This window comes from Pipra filicauda, unplaced genomic scaffold (assembly GCF_003945595.2).
Source record: "Pipra filicauda isolate LSUMZ 115617 unplaced genomic scaffold, ASM394559v2 scaffold579_size272245_pilon, whole genome shotgun sequence".
NCBI classification, from domain to species: Eukaryota; Metazoa; Chordata; class Aves; order Passeriformes; family Pipridae; genus Pipra; species Pipra filicauda.
In genome coordinates, this window is record NW_024104730.1 from 228,212 (window position 1) to 242,530 (window position 14,319).

General features: G+C 58.9%; 1 protein-coding gene across 8 annotated transcripts; it reads left to right on the forward strand.

The window, feature by feature from the left end:
* The first annotated feature begins 200 nt into the window (after nt 1-200).
* CASC3 (CASC3 exon junction complex subunit) lies at nt 201-11,996 on the forward strand. 8 transcript variants are annotated; one of them, XM_027746582.2, is made up of 15 exons: nt 201-496; nt 2,366-2,393; nt 2,688-2,725; nt 4,214-4,372; nt 4,449-4,600; nt 5,008-5,184; nt 5,573-6,258; nt 7,679-7,743; nt 7,919-8,033; nt 8,617-8,715; nt 9,310-9,524; nt 9,916-10,036; nt 10,622-10,744; nt 10,906-10,969; nt 11,566-11,996. In XM_027746582.2, exons 1-14 carry the CDS (start codon nt 236-238, stop codon nt 10,926-10,928), a joined length of 2,262 nt encoding a protein of 753 aa, XP_027602383.2. In that variant the 5' UTR covers nt 201-235; the 3' UTR covers nt 10,929-10,969; nt 11,566-11,996. The 8 variants fall into 8 exon arrangements, with proteins under 8 accessions (XP_027602383.2, XP_027602407.2, XP_027602415.2 ...); XM_027746606.2 differs by having other exon boundaries at nt 9,916-10,015; XM_027746614.2 differs by having other exon boundaries at nt 9,916-10,009.
* Nucleotides 11,997-14,319: the final 2,323 nt, after the last annotated feature.

Here is a 14,319-nt window from a genome sequence, read left to right on the forward strand (position 1 = left end):
GAAAAGGACGCTGGGTTGCTGATGGTGTTTAAAAAAACTCCTCCCCCCCCCCCCCGGTCCTTCCCTCGGGCGTGACGTCATTTCCGCGCGGGAGGGGAGGTGGCGTGACGTCACGGCGGCGCTCGCGCGCCCCCTGGCGGGCGGCGGCGGCGGCGCCCGGTACCGGCGGGCCGCGGCGGGGGGGGGGGGGGGGGAGCGGCGCGCGCGGCCCGTCCCGTGGTGCCCCGCGGCCAAGATGGCGGACCGGCGGCGGCAGCGCGCCTCGCAGGACAGCGAGGACAGCGACGGCTCGGCGGCCTCCGACAGCGCCGCGTCCGCGCCGGGCTCCCCGCGCTCCCCGCGCTCCCGCTCGGCCTCCGGGTCGCGGTCGCGTTCCCGGTCCGGCTCGCCGCGGCCGCCGCACCGCGCCACGGGGGCCTTGGGAACCGGGCCGCGGGGTCGCGGGGCCGAGAGCGCCGGTGGGGCCGGGGGGAAGAGCGCGGCCGAGTCGGAGTGTGTGAGTGAGGGGTGGGCGCGGCGGGACCCCGGGAGGGAGAGGTGCGACCTTGGGGACACTGGGAGCGATGGGGGCGGCTCTGGGGTCTGATTTCGGGGCCCCCGGGGAAGGAGGGATTTGGGGAGACCGGGAGGGGGTTTTGGTGTGTGTGTGGGAGGTTGGGAACTTGGGGACACTGGGGACGGAGTGGGAGGGCTGGGGAACGGGGGGGGGCTCTGGTGAATGGGGGGGGGGCGTGGGGGAAGTCGGGGACACTGCAGACCCTCGGGAGGGGGCTGGAGGGGGGGGATCCTGCGTCTTGGGGTCCCGTGGGGGGCTAATTTGGGGTCCTTGGGGACAGGGGGACCCTCCTGAGGGAGGCAAGAGGATGGGGGGTTGCTCTGGTGTCTGGGGGGTCCCGTGGGGGAGGTCAGGGGTCTTAGAGCTGGGGGAGGCTGGTACTGGGGCCTGGGAGCGTGGGGGACAAGAGGAGGCTGGAGAGCTGAGGGAGCAGCAGGCTGGGGAATTGGGGGTACTGGGGGAATTGGGCCGGAACCCCTCTGTGTGTTGGGGGGAGCAGGGCTGGGTAAGCCTCGGGGGGGAGGGCTCTGTGGCCCCCCAGGACCAGGGAGGGGCTTTGCTCTGTCCCCCTGTGCCCCAGGGTTTGTTCCCTGTTCCCCATCTGCCTGCCTGAGCTCCCATTCCTGGGGTCCCATCCCCATTCCTGGAGTCCTGTCCCTGTTCCTGGGGTCCCATCCCCACCCCTGGGGTCCCTGCAGTGGGGGGCAGGCGGGTGGGGGCTGCTGTTCCCCCCCTCATCGGGCAGTTCTGCTCTGGCAGTTCACATCCAGGTGCAGTTCCCTCCTGTTTTGGGTTCCAGGGCTGGTTATTTCCAGCTCTCCCTGATTCCCGTGGTTGTTTTGGTGTTCGGATTTATCTCGTGCCTTGGCTGGTTGTTTGTGCTCTGAGGTTGTTTTTCCTGCACAGTTGGGTCACTCTGTTCATGTATCATGGAATCATGGAATGGTTTAGGTTGGGAGGGACCTTAAAGCCCATCCAGTCTCACCCCCTGCCATGGGCAGGGACACCTTCCACTGTCCCAGGTTGCTCCAAGCCCCATCCAACCTGGCCTTGGACACTTCCAGGGCTGGGGCAGCCCCACCTTCTCTGGGCAACAGTTTTACTGAACACTTTTCCTGCTCTGAGCTGTTCCTTCATCCAGCGCCTTTCCTGAGTTGGATCCTGCATGGCATCTGTGTGTTATTCCCTGTTTTTACCCTTTCCCTGGCTCTCCCTTGGCGAGAGAGGGATCCTGGCACTCCTGTCATTGCCACTGTGTTCCCTGGAGACCCCCAGCACTGACACAGGCTGTGCTTTGCTCTCAATATTCCCCCAGTGTAGCTGCTCTGGAAAGGCACTGGGGCCCTGGAATTTGTTCCTTTGTGGTCACTGGAGCTGAACTTCCAAGGGTGGATACGACAGGAGCAGGGCCAGACCTTGCTGTCATTGTGTCTGGTATCATGGGATGCCGGATATTAGGAAAAACAGATGCTAGGATGAAACAGTAGAAGCTAGAAAAGATACTGGGCTAGTAGATATTAGGAAAGTAGTTTATAATGAAAATTTCTTCATGGAAGAGATTGTAAAGCACTGGAATGAGCTGTCCAAGCAGTGGTGGAATCACCCTCCCTGGAAGTGTTCAAAACCATGTGGATGTGACACCTGGGGACGTGGATTAGTGGTGACAAGGCAGTGCTGGGGTAATGGACTTGGCGATCTTAAGTGTTTTTCCCAGTCTGAACAGTTCCATGATTCCATGTTTCCACGCTGCAGGGACCTGGCTGCTGGTCTCCTCTTCCTCTAACTCCCCTCTCTCTCCTCTCTCCGCAGGAAAGCGAGGATGGCATCGAAGGAGACGGTGAGTGATGACCTCTGGTCGTTGCAAGCGTTGTTTGTGCGAAAAAAAAAAATAGAAGTCAGATAAAATGCCTTTTCCAGCAATCTTGTGGTTTTGCCACCCCAAATATTCACTTGCAACATGGGGTGCAGAGACAGCACACCCCAAACTCGCTCCTGCTCCCTTCTGGGCTGGTTGGGGTGTTGATCCGGGATGGTGCTCGCCTCCAGATTCCCTTTGGAAGGGATTTGGTGGCACGGGGAGAGGAGCCATGTCCAGCCCTGCCCTGATCCCAACCATTTTCCCTCCCTGCAGCTGTGCTCTCAGACTATGAAAGCGCCGAGGACTCGGAGGTAAGCGACTGGTTCTCGTGGAATTTCGGCACAACTCCCAGGCTGTGTCCTTGGATCTCTTCCACTTGACCCCTCTGTATCCCAAGGAAACAACCTCTCCCAGTGCCAGCCCCTGGGATACAGTCTCTGGCACTGGGACCAGTGTCCCTGTGCTGCTGGGAGGGTGTAGGGCCAGTACGTGCCAGGGAAAACTCTCCTGGCTCCTCAGACACTGGGAACAGGATTTGCCATGGCCAAGAAGGGCGTGGGAGGAGCGTGGGATGCTCACTGGGTTTTAATTAGTTGAAATTAAAAAGCAAAGTGGTGGTTGGGAGCATCCCAGGAGCTTCCCTGTGTTCTGGAGGAGCAGCTGGAGGGGCGACGCATCCCAGGAGTTGGGGGTGCTGAGGGAATCCCACCCCACCAGTGCCTGGGGGCTGCGGGTTTCCCTGGATTTTCAGAACTCAAGGATTTCCAGGAAGTTTAGAGAAGTTCTGGTCTCTGAGGGTTATAGTGAAGGGTTTCTAGGGAAAATCCATCTCTTGTTTTGGGATCCTTCAGGGATCCAGTGGTTAGGGAACACACAAACCACCAGGCAGAGGAAATCCAAGCTGTTAATTTGGGAGTTAATCTCAGTTTGGGAATTAAGCATTGCCATTAACGAGGAAGGAGCGCGGCAGCACAGGGAGGGAACGGGGCAGCTCCCGGAGCTCTTCCAGCCTGGAATCCTGCGTGGAGACTCCCGGTGGCAGCGAGGTTGTTGCATCACCACCCGTGCCAGGATGACTCTGTTCCTGTGCCTAAAAATAATGCCCGGCCTGGGCTTCCCCGGCGTAAACACCGGGAGCAGCCGATGTGGAAGGGCTGTGTTGAAAGAGGAAAATGGAGCAGGGTTTGGTTAATCACCCCGAGCTATTTTTAGTTCGGCTCCAGCCTCCGAAGGCTCCTGGAGGGTGAAACCAGGTCACGCTCCTGAGCAGAGTGAGTCAGCTGAGGAACTCCAGGGAATTTGGAAACGTGGCTCTGGCTGGATCCGGGCCCTCGGCGTGGAAGGAAGGGCCTGTGATCACCAATCTCCCCAGTTTGCAGGAGCCCTTTTTGGAGTGATGGGATGCCAGGGCTTTGTGGAAGAGCTGATCCCAGCTCCTTTCCAGAAAGCCTGTTGGATCCTCACTTTCCTGGAAGAGGTTGGGTTTATTTAGCCTTTGCTTTTTCTGTAAAAATACTGGGATGGGAAGAATTCTAAGAGCTAATCCTCTGCTTTTGAAGAGTCAGGTCTAACAGCTGGAACAGGGATCTCATTCCAGATTTGGGGAGATTCCTGGGGGAATCTGTTGTGGCATCTAACTGCAGATTTGGGGATATTCCCGTGGAACCTGTTGCTGGGTCCGACTCCAGATTTGGGAGAAATCCTGGGGGATCTGTTGCTGGATCTAACTCCAGATTTGGGGAGATACCTGGGAGATCTGTTTCTAACGGAGCACATTTGAGTCACTGGGTGTCTGCCAGGCGGAGGAGGAGGATTACAGCGAGGAAGAAAGCTCCAAGGTGGACTTGAAGCAGGACAGCACCGACTCCTGCGAGTCAGCAGCCAGAGCAGAGAAGGGCAGTGAGAAGCTGGATGCCAAGGGAGCGGTGACGGGCGAGCGGCAGAGCGGGGACGGGCAGGTGGGTGTCCCGCGGGGACGGGCTGGGGGCTGGCAGCAGGACTGCTGCAGTGGTGAGAGCTCGCTGGTTCTGACAGGAGAGCACGGAGCCTGTGGAGAAAAAAGTTGGGAAGAAGGTCCCCAAGCACCTGGACGACGATGAGGATCGGAAGAACCCCGCGTACATCCCGCGCAAGGGGCTCTTCTTCGAGCACGACCTGCGAGGGCAGACGCAGGAGGAGGAGGTCAGGTATGTGTCCCCCAGGGGCTCTGGGAGAGGGAGGCTGTTCCAGGCCAGCTTCCAGGCCAACCTCTGGCAGCACAGCTCCTTGTTTCAGTGGGATGCACTGGGAAGGTCCGTGCTTCCGTTACCTGCTCTGTGTCCTTCCAGGACACTTCAGGTTTTTGCTTTGAACGAGAGATGCAAATAAGCTCCCAAAAAAAGCCTCGTGCCAGGGAGCAGTGACCCTTCCTGCTGCTTTTCCCAAAGAACAGTGGGTCACCAGCAGCTGCTGGGCAGGAGGAGCGGGGGGAAGGAGGAATGCTGCCTCCTGTGCATTCCCTGCCCCAGGAATGCTCGGTCTCTGTGTGTGGGACTGCTCGAAGCTGCCACATCTCAGCTGTACATCGTTACTCCTCCCTGTGTCCCTGCTCCAGGCCCAAGGGCCGTCAGCGGAAGCTGTGGAAGGACGAGGGGCGCTGGGAACACGACAAATTCCGGGAGGACGAGCAGGCCCCCAAGACCAGGCAGGAGCTGATTGCTCTGTACGGATACGACATCCGCTCAGCCCACAACCCTGACGACATCAAGCCCAGGAGGATGCGCAAACCACGGTGAGCCCCAGAGTCACAGCAGGCCCTGGATTGTCCCGTGAGAGGATGGGTCTAGAGCCCCAAAGAGGGGAAGCCCTGTTGTATGGGAGAGAGTTAATTCTCGGAAGCATTTCGCTGCCCTCAGTCCATTCTGTCTTCCTGTGCCTGTATTTGCATTGTCAGTGATCCGTGAGCACTTCCAGTGTTTATTTTGTCTGTTTTCACTCCCCTGGGATCACCTGTGATCACCTTGGCACTGTGGTTTATGGTTTAAACCAAAGTGCTGTGTGGATTTAAAAAGCCATCACTTATTCCTGGCATTTCTAGATGTGCATCCCAGAGAGGGGCACAGCAATTCCTCCCACCCAGGGTTTTCTTTGCAGTTAATCGTGCTGTTTTTCTCCCCCAGGTTTGGGAGTCCCCCCCCGCGAGACCCCAACTGGTCCAGCGAGAGGCCCCCAAAGCCCCCGAGGCACCAGGGAGCCAAGAGCCCCTCGGCCCCCCCACGGCCCTTCACCAGCCGCAGCTCTGCCAGCACTGGCAGGATGCCCCCCACCAGGAACTACCCCAGGATGGGGGGCTACAAGGAGACCCGTCCTGGCTACCGGGCTTCAGAAGCGGGTGTCCCGCACAGAAACGGGGAACAAGCCAAGCAGGAGAGCGGCTACCGCGGGAAGCGGGCGGAGCAGAGCCCGCCGAGGGACACGTCCCCCGAGCTGGAGGTGCCACATATCCATGGCAGCCCCGGGAAGGAGGAGGGGGCTCTGGAAAACCAAGCCGTGGCTGCTGATGCTGCGCAGCCGCCACCAGACAGACCAGTTGAGAAGAAATCCTATTCCCGGGCAAGAAGGACCAGAGTGAAGGCTGGGGACGCAGGGAAGCTGTCGGAGGAAGCACCCGCTTCCGAGGGGCTGGCTCCTGTCATTCCAAAACCCACACCTGCAGAGACCTCCCCCCCACCAGCCAAGAGCAACTGGGAGTCGACGGTGGAATCCAGCGTGGATGGACTCGAGCAGGAGATGACCCAGATGAACCTGACGGAGCAGAACTGGACCCCGGGGCAGTCCCAGTTCATCCCACCTCGGGAGATGAGGGGTAAGTGGGAGTAGCCTCCTGGTTTTCCAGCAGCCATCCTGCTCCAGGCAGCTGGTTGGAGTGGAGCTGTCTCTGCCCGAGCCCAGTCCCAGGGTGGGTGGTTCCTGCTGAGGAAGTGCAATGGGGACAAAACCACAGAGATAAAAGGGGAAATTAAACATTCCAGCAGGTGAACGGAGTTAGGTCTGGGAAGGACAGAAGGGGAGATCCTTTCTCTCTCCCTGTGGTGTGAATCACAGCAAGACTGACTCATGCAGCAGGAGAGCAGGAGATAAGGATCAATAACTGGATGTCCTGCTGGAGCAGGAGGGAACTTTTCCCTGTTTATCAGCTCATTTCCTGGAACTGGGGCTTGGTTGCCACCAGCTGAGGCCTGGCTGGGATTGGCAAATCTCTTTGTGCCTGGGAGGAGGAAGGGACTTGGGGCAGAGTTACCTTGCTGCCAGCTGAGGACAGTTCCAGTTGCGTATCCATGGAGAGGTCATCCAGGTATAATTATCCCTGTGCAGAATTAGAGTGTTCTGGAGAGGGCTAGAGTGCTTCCCGAGGGGAATAAAACTGGATCAAGGAGAAGGAAGTGACTTGCTGCTTTCATAAGCGTCTGTGGGGTTGAGGTCGTGGAACCAGAAGTCATTTTGTACTGGTGGGACTGGGAAGTCTGTGTGTGAACAGACCCTTGGACAGGATGGAAACGTGGCAGTGGGATGAGAGTTCAGAAGAGCTCAGATTGTGTATTTTTGGGTGTTTTTATGCTTAAAAATGAAGTGTCTTCACAAATTTCCCTTGGCACAGCTCTAGGCTGTGTCACATTCTGCCGGTGACTCTGCTGTCCCTTGTTTGTCCCTAGTGGATGAGGGAGGAGTTAATTCTGGGAAGCATTTGGCTCCCATCAGTCCATTCTGTATCCCTGTGCCTGCATTTGCACTGTCAGTGATCCATGAGCACTTCCAGTTATTTATTTAGTCCATTTTCACTCCCCTGGGATCACCTGTGGTCACTTTGGCACCGTGGTTTTAAACCACGGTTTTAAAAGCCGTCACTTCACTGTTTGGTTCCAAAGGTTCCCTTGATAAAGGCATTTACACCCTGCAGAGGGTTTAAACTGCACCTTCAGATCCCACATGGATCCTTGATCCACCTGGAAGAGATCCATGTCTCAGCAGACACAGAGCTTAAACCAGGATGTGGATTTATTTTTTAAGCAGGATTTAGAAGGTGCTGAGCTCCGTGGGTGAGCGTGCAGTGACAAAACAGCCTGTAATTTGTCCCAAAATATTTAGAATTACCATAAGGGTGATGAAGTCCGAAGGTTCCATGTCATGGGAGAGAGAGCTGAGCCACAGCAACATCCCTGGGCGAGGCAGCTCTGGCCTGGGACCGAGCACAAACCACAATAATAACCAGTCTGTTCCTTCCTCAGGTATTCCCAACCATATGCACGTGGGAACTGGGCCACCACCACAGTTCAACCGGATGGAGGAGATGGTAACGTGTGATCCCGGAGACGGGCTCTAATTGCTTGGGGTTGGGGTAATTAGAGGCTGCCTGACACCTCAGCCTTTCCCCTTCGGGGCTGTTTGGGGGTGACCCAGGGGAGGTTTGGGTGGGGGAGTGTGGTGTTGGTGCCTCCCAGCCCCCCCTGACGCCGGGACTCTTGCAGGCGGTGCCGGGGGGCCGTGTCAAGCGTTACTCCTCACAGCGCCAGAGACCCCCCGTGCCAGAGCCCGCGCCCCCCATGCACATCAGCATCATGGAAGGGCACTACTATGACCCACGTGAGTGTTTCCCCCCTGCTCCCGAGTCTCCATGGGTGCTCAGAGCTGGGCAGCTGGAGCAGGAATCCCCCCTCCCTCTTTTTAGTGTTGGGAAGATCAGGGTGGGCTTTGTCCTTTCTTTCCTTTGTTGTAGTGTCACTGTGGCCCCTCATACGGTGACTAAAAGGCTGCTGGGAGCCTCCCTGGTTGTGTTTAAACCGTGGAATTATCCTCAGTGTTATCCCCTCCCTGTGCCAGGGCTCTTAGGACACCCCAATTCTTCCCAAGGGCTGGGATTTGAAATGAACTTTAAATCAGGTCTTTGACCTTTGAGAGCGGGGAGAGTCACAGAGTGGGGCTGAGGATGGATTAGAAATTCCCTCCAGCATTTAAAGTGTTAGAGAAAAAATTCCCTGAGCATTTTCTTGCTTTCCTAAGGGAGTAGGAGGCTTTTCTGTTGGGATCACATGGCAGCTGTGAGCCTGGGAGCCTGCGTGTGCCGTGGGAGCTGGCTGGGAGCCCTTGGGGCTACTGGGCTCTGTGTCCTGCTGCAGGGGAATGAAATTCCGTGGAGCTTTTCCTCACAGGCTGTCATGTGTTGCAGTACAATTCCAGGGACCAATCTACACCCACGGGGAGAACCCGGCCCCGCTGCCACCCCAAGGGATGATCGTGCAGCCGGAGATGCACCTCCCTCATCCAGGTGAGGAGCCAGCAGGACACCCCTCGACCCAGGGGACAGGGAACTCTGGTTTCCCACAGCCTCTGTCACTGGGGGAATCCATTTTTCCTAGTTTTAAAACATGGAAGAGACCTGCTCCCTACTGCAGTGAGGCTGAATCAGTGCCAGTTTTAAGGAAAGAAAAAAATAGGTGTTTCTGGAGCTTCCAGTCAGTGCAGGGTGGGGGAATTTGAACCTTTGGCAGCTCTCAGCTGGATCTCTGCAGGTCCCTGTTGGGCCCCTCTGGGCTGAGCCGCTCCCTTCCGTGGGCACTGGGCTGGTTCCTCACTCCCTGTTCTGTAGCTCAGGGAAAAGCAGAACTAGAAGCTGTTGAACTGGCACATCCTCTGCTTGCTACCAAAACTGTTTCCTGAAGTGGATTTGTGATGGGGTCGTGTCCTATCCCAGTGAATCGGGACCTGGAACTGGGGAAGGGGCCGTGCCCCGTGTCCCTCCCCAGCGTGGGGCTGCAGGGGAGCCTTGGAGCAGAGCGTGCTTCTTCCTGCTGCCAGCCTGGCCCTCCATGGGACACGGTGGCTTCTCCAGTGACATCCCTCTCCTTCCCATCACCTCCAGGTTTACACCCCCACCAGACACCCCCCGCCATGGCAAACCCCGGCCTGTACCCCCCGCCGGTGTCGATGCCCCCGGGCCAGCCCCCGCCACAGCAGCTGCTCACTCCGACCTACTTCTCCGCCCCTGGAGTGATGAATTTTGGGAATCCTGGCTACCCCTACCCCCCCGGAGCTCTGCCCCCTCCACCTCCTCCGCATCTCTATCCCAACACACAGGTAAGCCGGGTGTGCCGCGGCTCCTTCCCAAGCAGGAGGGACCCTGTGGAGCGTGGGGTGTGTTCTCCGAGGTTTTCCTGGGAGAGGATGTGGAGCAGGTGCGCTGCTCCGTGAGGGGGAGGCTGCTGCCATCCTGGAAAGGATTGCTCCCTGCATGTGGGGTCTGGAAATCCTGTACTGGGGGATCTGAAATTGAGGCGTTCCCCTACGGAACAGGAGACAGCCCACCAGAAACTTGGGAACAGGCACAGCCCCTCCAGGTCCCTGCTGAGCCAAGGACACCTTGGGAACGGCTTTGGAAGTCGGTTCTGTTTGGGATGGAGGCTGGGAACTGGATGGTGTGAACATGGGGCTGGATTTTCTTGCTCTGTGACCCAACTCCACATCTAAGGTTGCTGCCGAGCAGCGAGGAGGCAGATTGGATCGTGTCCGTGAGGAGACAGATCAGAGCAGATCCCTGAGGAGGCGGATTGGATCGGATCCCTGTGAGGGTCAGACCAGATCAGATCCCTGTGAGGAGACAGATCAGATCAGATTCTCCAGGAGGCAGGGCAGACCATATCCTTGCAAAGGCAGATCAGAGCAGACTAGATGTGTGTGAGGAGGCAGATGAGCCCAGCCCAGCCCAGATCCCCGTCCCGGAGCAGGGCTGACACACCGTGGCAGGACAGAGAGCTGCACGATCCCTGAGCTCCAGACACTCCCTGCCCTTCCTGCTGCTCCGGGTGATCCCCACTCTGGGGGCAGATCCTGACCCCTGGGCCACAGGGCGGGTGTGCCAGGGAGCTGTGTCCCTGTGGAAAAGCTGTTGGGAAGCACAGGCATTCTGTGGCATTGGGGAACTGCAGGATGAGGGAGTCCCCTCTGCCATGGGCAGCGTCCCGTCTCTGCCCACTCTACCAGCGGGACCCCAGCAAGGGGTGGGGGTACACAAGGGGCCTCAGGAGCTGATCTTTGGGGGGCACAGCACAGGTTAGCCCCCTCCCCGTGCCGGCTCACCCTTGGTGCTGGCTGGGGGCAGCTGTCAAGCCTGGCAGGGGCCGTGTGGTGTCTCCCAGTCCCCCCAGCCCAGAGCTCTGACCCCGCTGCTCCCGCAGGCGCAGTCCCAGGTGTATGGGGGGGTCACCTACTACAACACTGTCCAGCAGCAGGTGCAGCCCAAGCCCTCCCCACCCCGCCGGACGTCCCAGCCCGTGACCATCAAACCACCCCCTCCGGAGGTACCGTCCCCTCGCTTGGGTCTGTGTGTGTGTGTGTGGTACCACTGGCGTGTGTGAGGCTGCAGTTCCCTCTCCCATCCCGAAAAACTAACCTTGTTCTGAGGAAATCTTAAACCTGTTTTCGTCTTTGACCTGTCCCAAACCTCAGCTTCTCTTTGCAGGTGGTAAGCAGGGCTCCAGTTAATTTGAGTTACTTAAATCTTTAAAACTAAAACCACGTAAAAAGTAAGTCTGAAGTTGACTTTTTTTTTTTTTTTTAATTATTTGCTCAGGGTAGAAAAAAGAACAATTTAGAGAGGGAAAAACCCAGCCCTAAGCTAGGAGGCAGGAATTCTCTGGAAGAGTAAATGTTGAGACCTTATTAGCAGATAATTCAGGCAGCAGAATTAAAGGTTTTTCAGGGATGAGAATGCTTCCCTGCACTGGGAATGGTCTCCCTGCTCCAGTGCTGTGAGCTGTGCGTGTGTGAGCGTGCTGGAGTGCCACGTGTGTGTTTTTGGTTTCCCTTTCCATACCTTCCTCACATATGGAAGCCGAGCAAGCCCAGACCCGGGCAGGCATGTTCTGGTGGGTTCTCATACACAGGGAGGGCTGGGAAGCAGATTGTCTGATGGAGGGGCCCTGAGAAAGCCCTTGTGATGGAAAAATCTGGAACCACAAGGAGAGGTTGGCACGGAGAGCTGGTTGTGCCCAGAGGGGTTGGGGGGGGAGGTTGGCACCCAGATGTGGGGGGTTTGCTGGCAGGACCCAGCCATAGCACTGAGCCTCCCATGCCAGGGTTTGGGGTGGTCCTGAACCTCTGCTGCTCTTCCCCCTCCCAGGACAGCAAAGGTGAAAAATCAAAGGAGAGGAGCAACACGTAGGGATGTGGCCACGGGAATCCCAGCACCGGACTCGGCACCTCGGCGAGGAGGAAGCTGCTCCTTGGAATGGCTCCTTCCCTGCGCGGAGGTGAGGCAGCGGGATGAGACACCTGCACCTGCTCGGGGCCAGGCACTTCCCCCGTGGTCTGAGCGGTGCCTTCCCGAAATCCATCCCACTGCTGCCCACCCCCCTCCTCCCCCGTGCTGGGGCCGCCGAAGAACCAGCCCCCGAGTCGGTCCTTGGCCACACGTTCTCCCAACTTCTCCCCGTTACTAAACGTTCCCCGCTCCCTCCCCAGATGTCAAACTCCGCTGGCTTGATCGTGGTCTGTTTTTATTTAAGGAATGAAGCAGCTCCTTCATTAAAGCTGATTTGTTTCTTTTGGGTATTTCGTATTTATTTGTCTGGGTAAGCAGCAGTGACATCCCCTGACCCCCCTGACACAGTTCGTTCTTCATTTCAATTCTCTTTTCAATTACCAAATTGATTTCTGCCACTCTGGGAGCAGCAGAAGGGCGGGAGAGTCATGGGAGGCTGTTGGGAATGCACTGCCTGGGCAGGAACCACTTAATTTAGGAGCTGCTCCTAATTCTTTTCCCAGCAAGCCGTTGGTAACTGGTGTTGGTCCGTGAGTGTGAGCTCTCAGGTGGGATTCCACAGGGTGACCCCCATCCCTGCTGCCACCTGCCCTCTCGGCAGCGACGGGGAGGTTTGTGGGTGCCCAGCACCCCGACGCTGCCCGAGCAGCCCAGCCAGCACCCAAACCAGCTCGGCAGGGCCGGGTTTGCTCCCAGCGCTTGGGAGTTGCTGCTGGGGCTGTGGAGGGTGTTGGAACCTGCCCCGACGCTCCGGGCTGGGCTCTGGCCCCGCGAGGAAGCGCCGCAGCCCCGTGCCTGTTCCCGCCTCGGTTCCCTCCCCCACGGCAGCCTTGTGTCCCCGTTCCCGATCCCGTGGGGTGACTGTGCCAAGCCGATCCCGGCTGGCTCACCTGTGCCGTGGCCCCATCCCCCTGTGCCTCCCGCGTCCCGCCGGCCCCACGGCTCCAGCTCTGGCTTGGCCGCGTCCTCGCAGCCGTTTGCAAATTGCATTAGGAAACTTGGCAGGGCCGGCTGCCCCTTCCTGCCCATTCCTGCCGATTCCTGCTGCTCTCCCAGGCACGTGCCGGGACGCCGTGGGGACGCGCCAGCTGCCGGCGCAGGCTCTGGGTGAGGGGAACGTCACCGAGCGAGCGGCGTCTCGGCCGCCCCATCCCCGTCTGTGGCCAGGACAGGGGCCTGGCGCCCACCTGCCCACCCTCCAGGTGGATCCCTCATCCATGCCCTGCTCTCCAGCAGAAATTCCTTCTTTGTTTGGTGTTTGTGATTCCGTGACCTTTCCGTGTCTCGTTTCAGCCACTGAAGCCACGTCCCCAGAGCAGAACTCCCTCATGTTTTGTGTGTCACCGTGTCTCTGCCTTAAGGCTGACATGTGTCATTGACATATGGTCACACAAGCGAAATCCTGGACCTTACACTCTGTGCTGGGCTTTTGTGTTATTTGGATTCCCATCCCATCGGATGCACATCCCTGTCAGCATTGTAGGAAGCAGGCCTGTCTCATGTCTCCCTCCTGGGGCTGAGACCTGCAAGGACAGAGTCCGTCTGAGCTTCCCTGGCAGGATTGTTGTCCCCTCTGCAGCATCCCAAGAGTTGCTCCCTCCTTCCCAGGAGCTGCTCTGTCCCTGGGAGCCACACTCCTCTTCCCGGGAGCCGCTCTACCCTTCCCAGGAGCTCCTGATGGGACGGGAATTGCGGCTCTGCTGTTCCTGGCACCAGCCGCCCCCACGTCCCCGGGAGCAGCTGCCACCTGTCTCAGAGCCCCCTCCTCTCCCGGGGCTGGGGGCTGCAGTGAGCCCCCTCCTCTCCCCCAGCCTCACTGGCTGCCGGGGAAGGACCAACTGGAGTGTTGGTGGTGCGGGAGCTGCCGCCCGCGCGTTTCTGTGCCGTGCTGTCCCCGCCTCGGCTGCCTCCGCCTCTGCCGGTCCCCGCCCGCCTGCCCACACCAAACAGGGGGTGAGGGGCGTGTATCCCGCTCCTGTGCCCACCCGGATCCTATGGAGGGAGCGCTGTGGTGGGCTCTGCCCTCCTGCAATGGGATGGACAGGGGGAACGATGCCGGCAGGCAGAGGGCGGCTTTGAGGACAGGGGGGACCCAAACTCCTCCCATTGCATCCCACCCCCTTCTCCTCTCTTCTCTGCAGCTCTCTCCAGCTCCTGCCCTCACTGTCAGCAGCAGGGTGGGGGGACTCAGCTCCTACCCTGGCTGCTGGCAGTGGGGTGGGGGGCCCAGAGGCCATCTGACAGTGGGGTGGGGGTCCCAGAGCAGAGGCATCACCTTCCTGCCCCTGCTGCCATGCTGCCTTATCCCTTCCCAGTCCCCCTCCCTCAGTTCCCTGTCCTGGTAGAGGTCTCAGGGGTCAAGGGCCCGTCTCTCCCTTTATAGGGGGGGGTCTCCCCTTCCCCAAACATTCAGCTCCCCTCTGCCAGCGCTGCAGCCGGGAAGTGGGTTAAGGCGCTGGCTCGGGGAGGGATTTTTCCCGGGGTGTAATTTTTCCCTCCTACACACGGTCTGTTTTGAGCAGTGCCTGGAGGCTTCGCACCCCCGGCTCCGGGCGGGGGAACGAGGCGGCTGCCAACCGAGGGAAGCGCCCGCTCCAGATCCCAGCTCGTTAG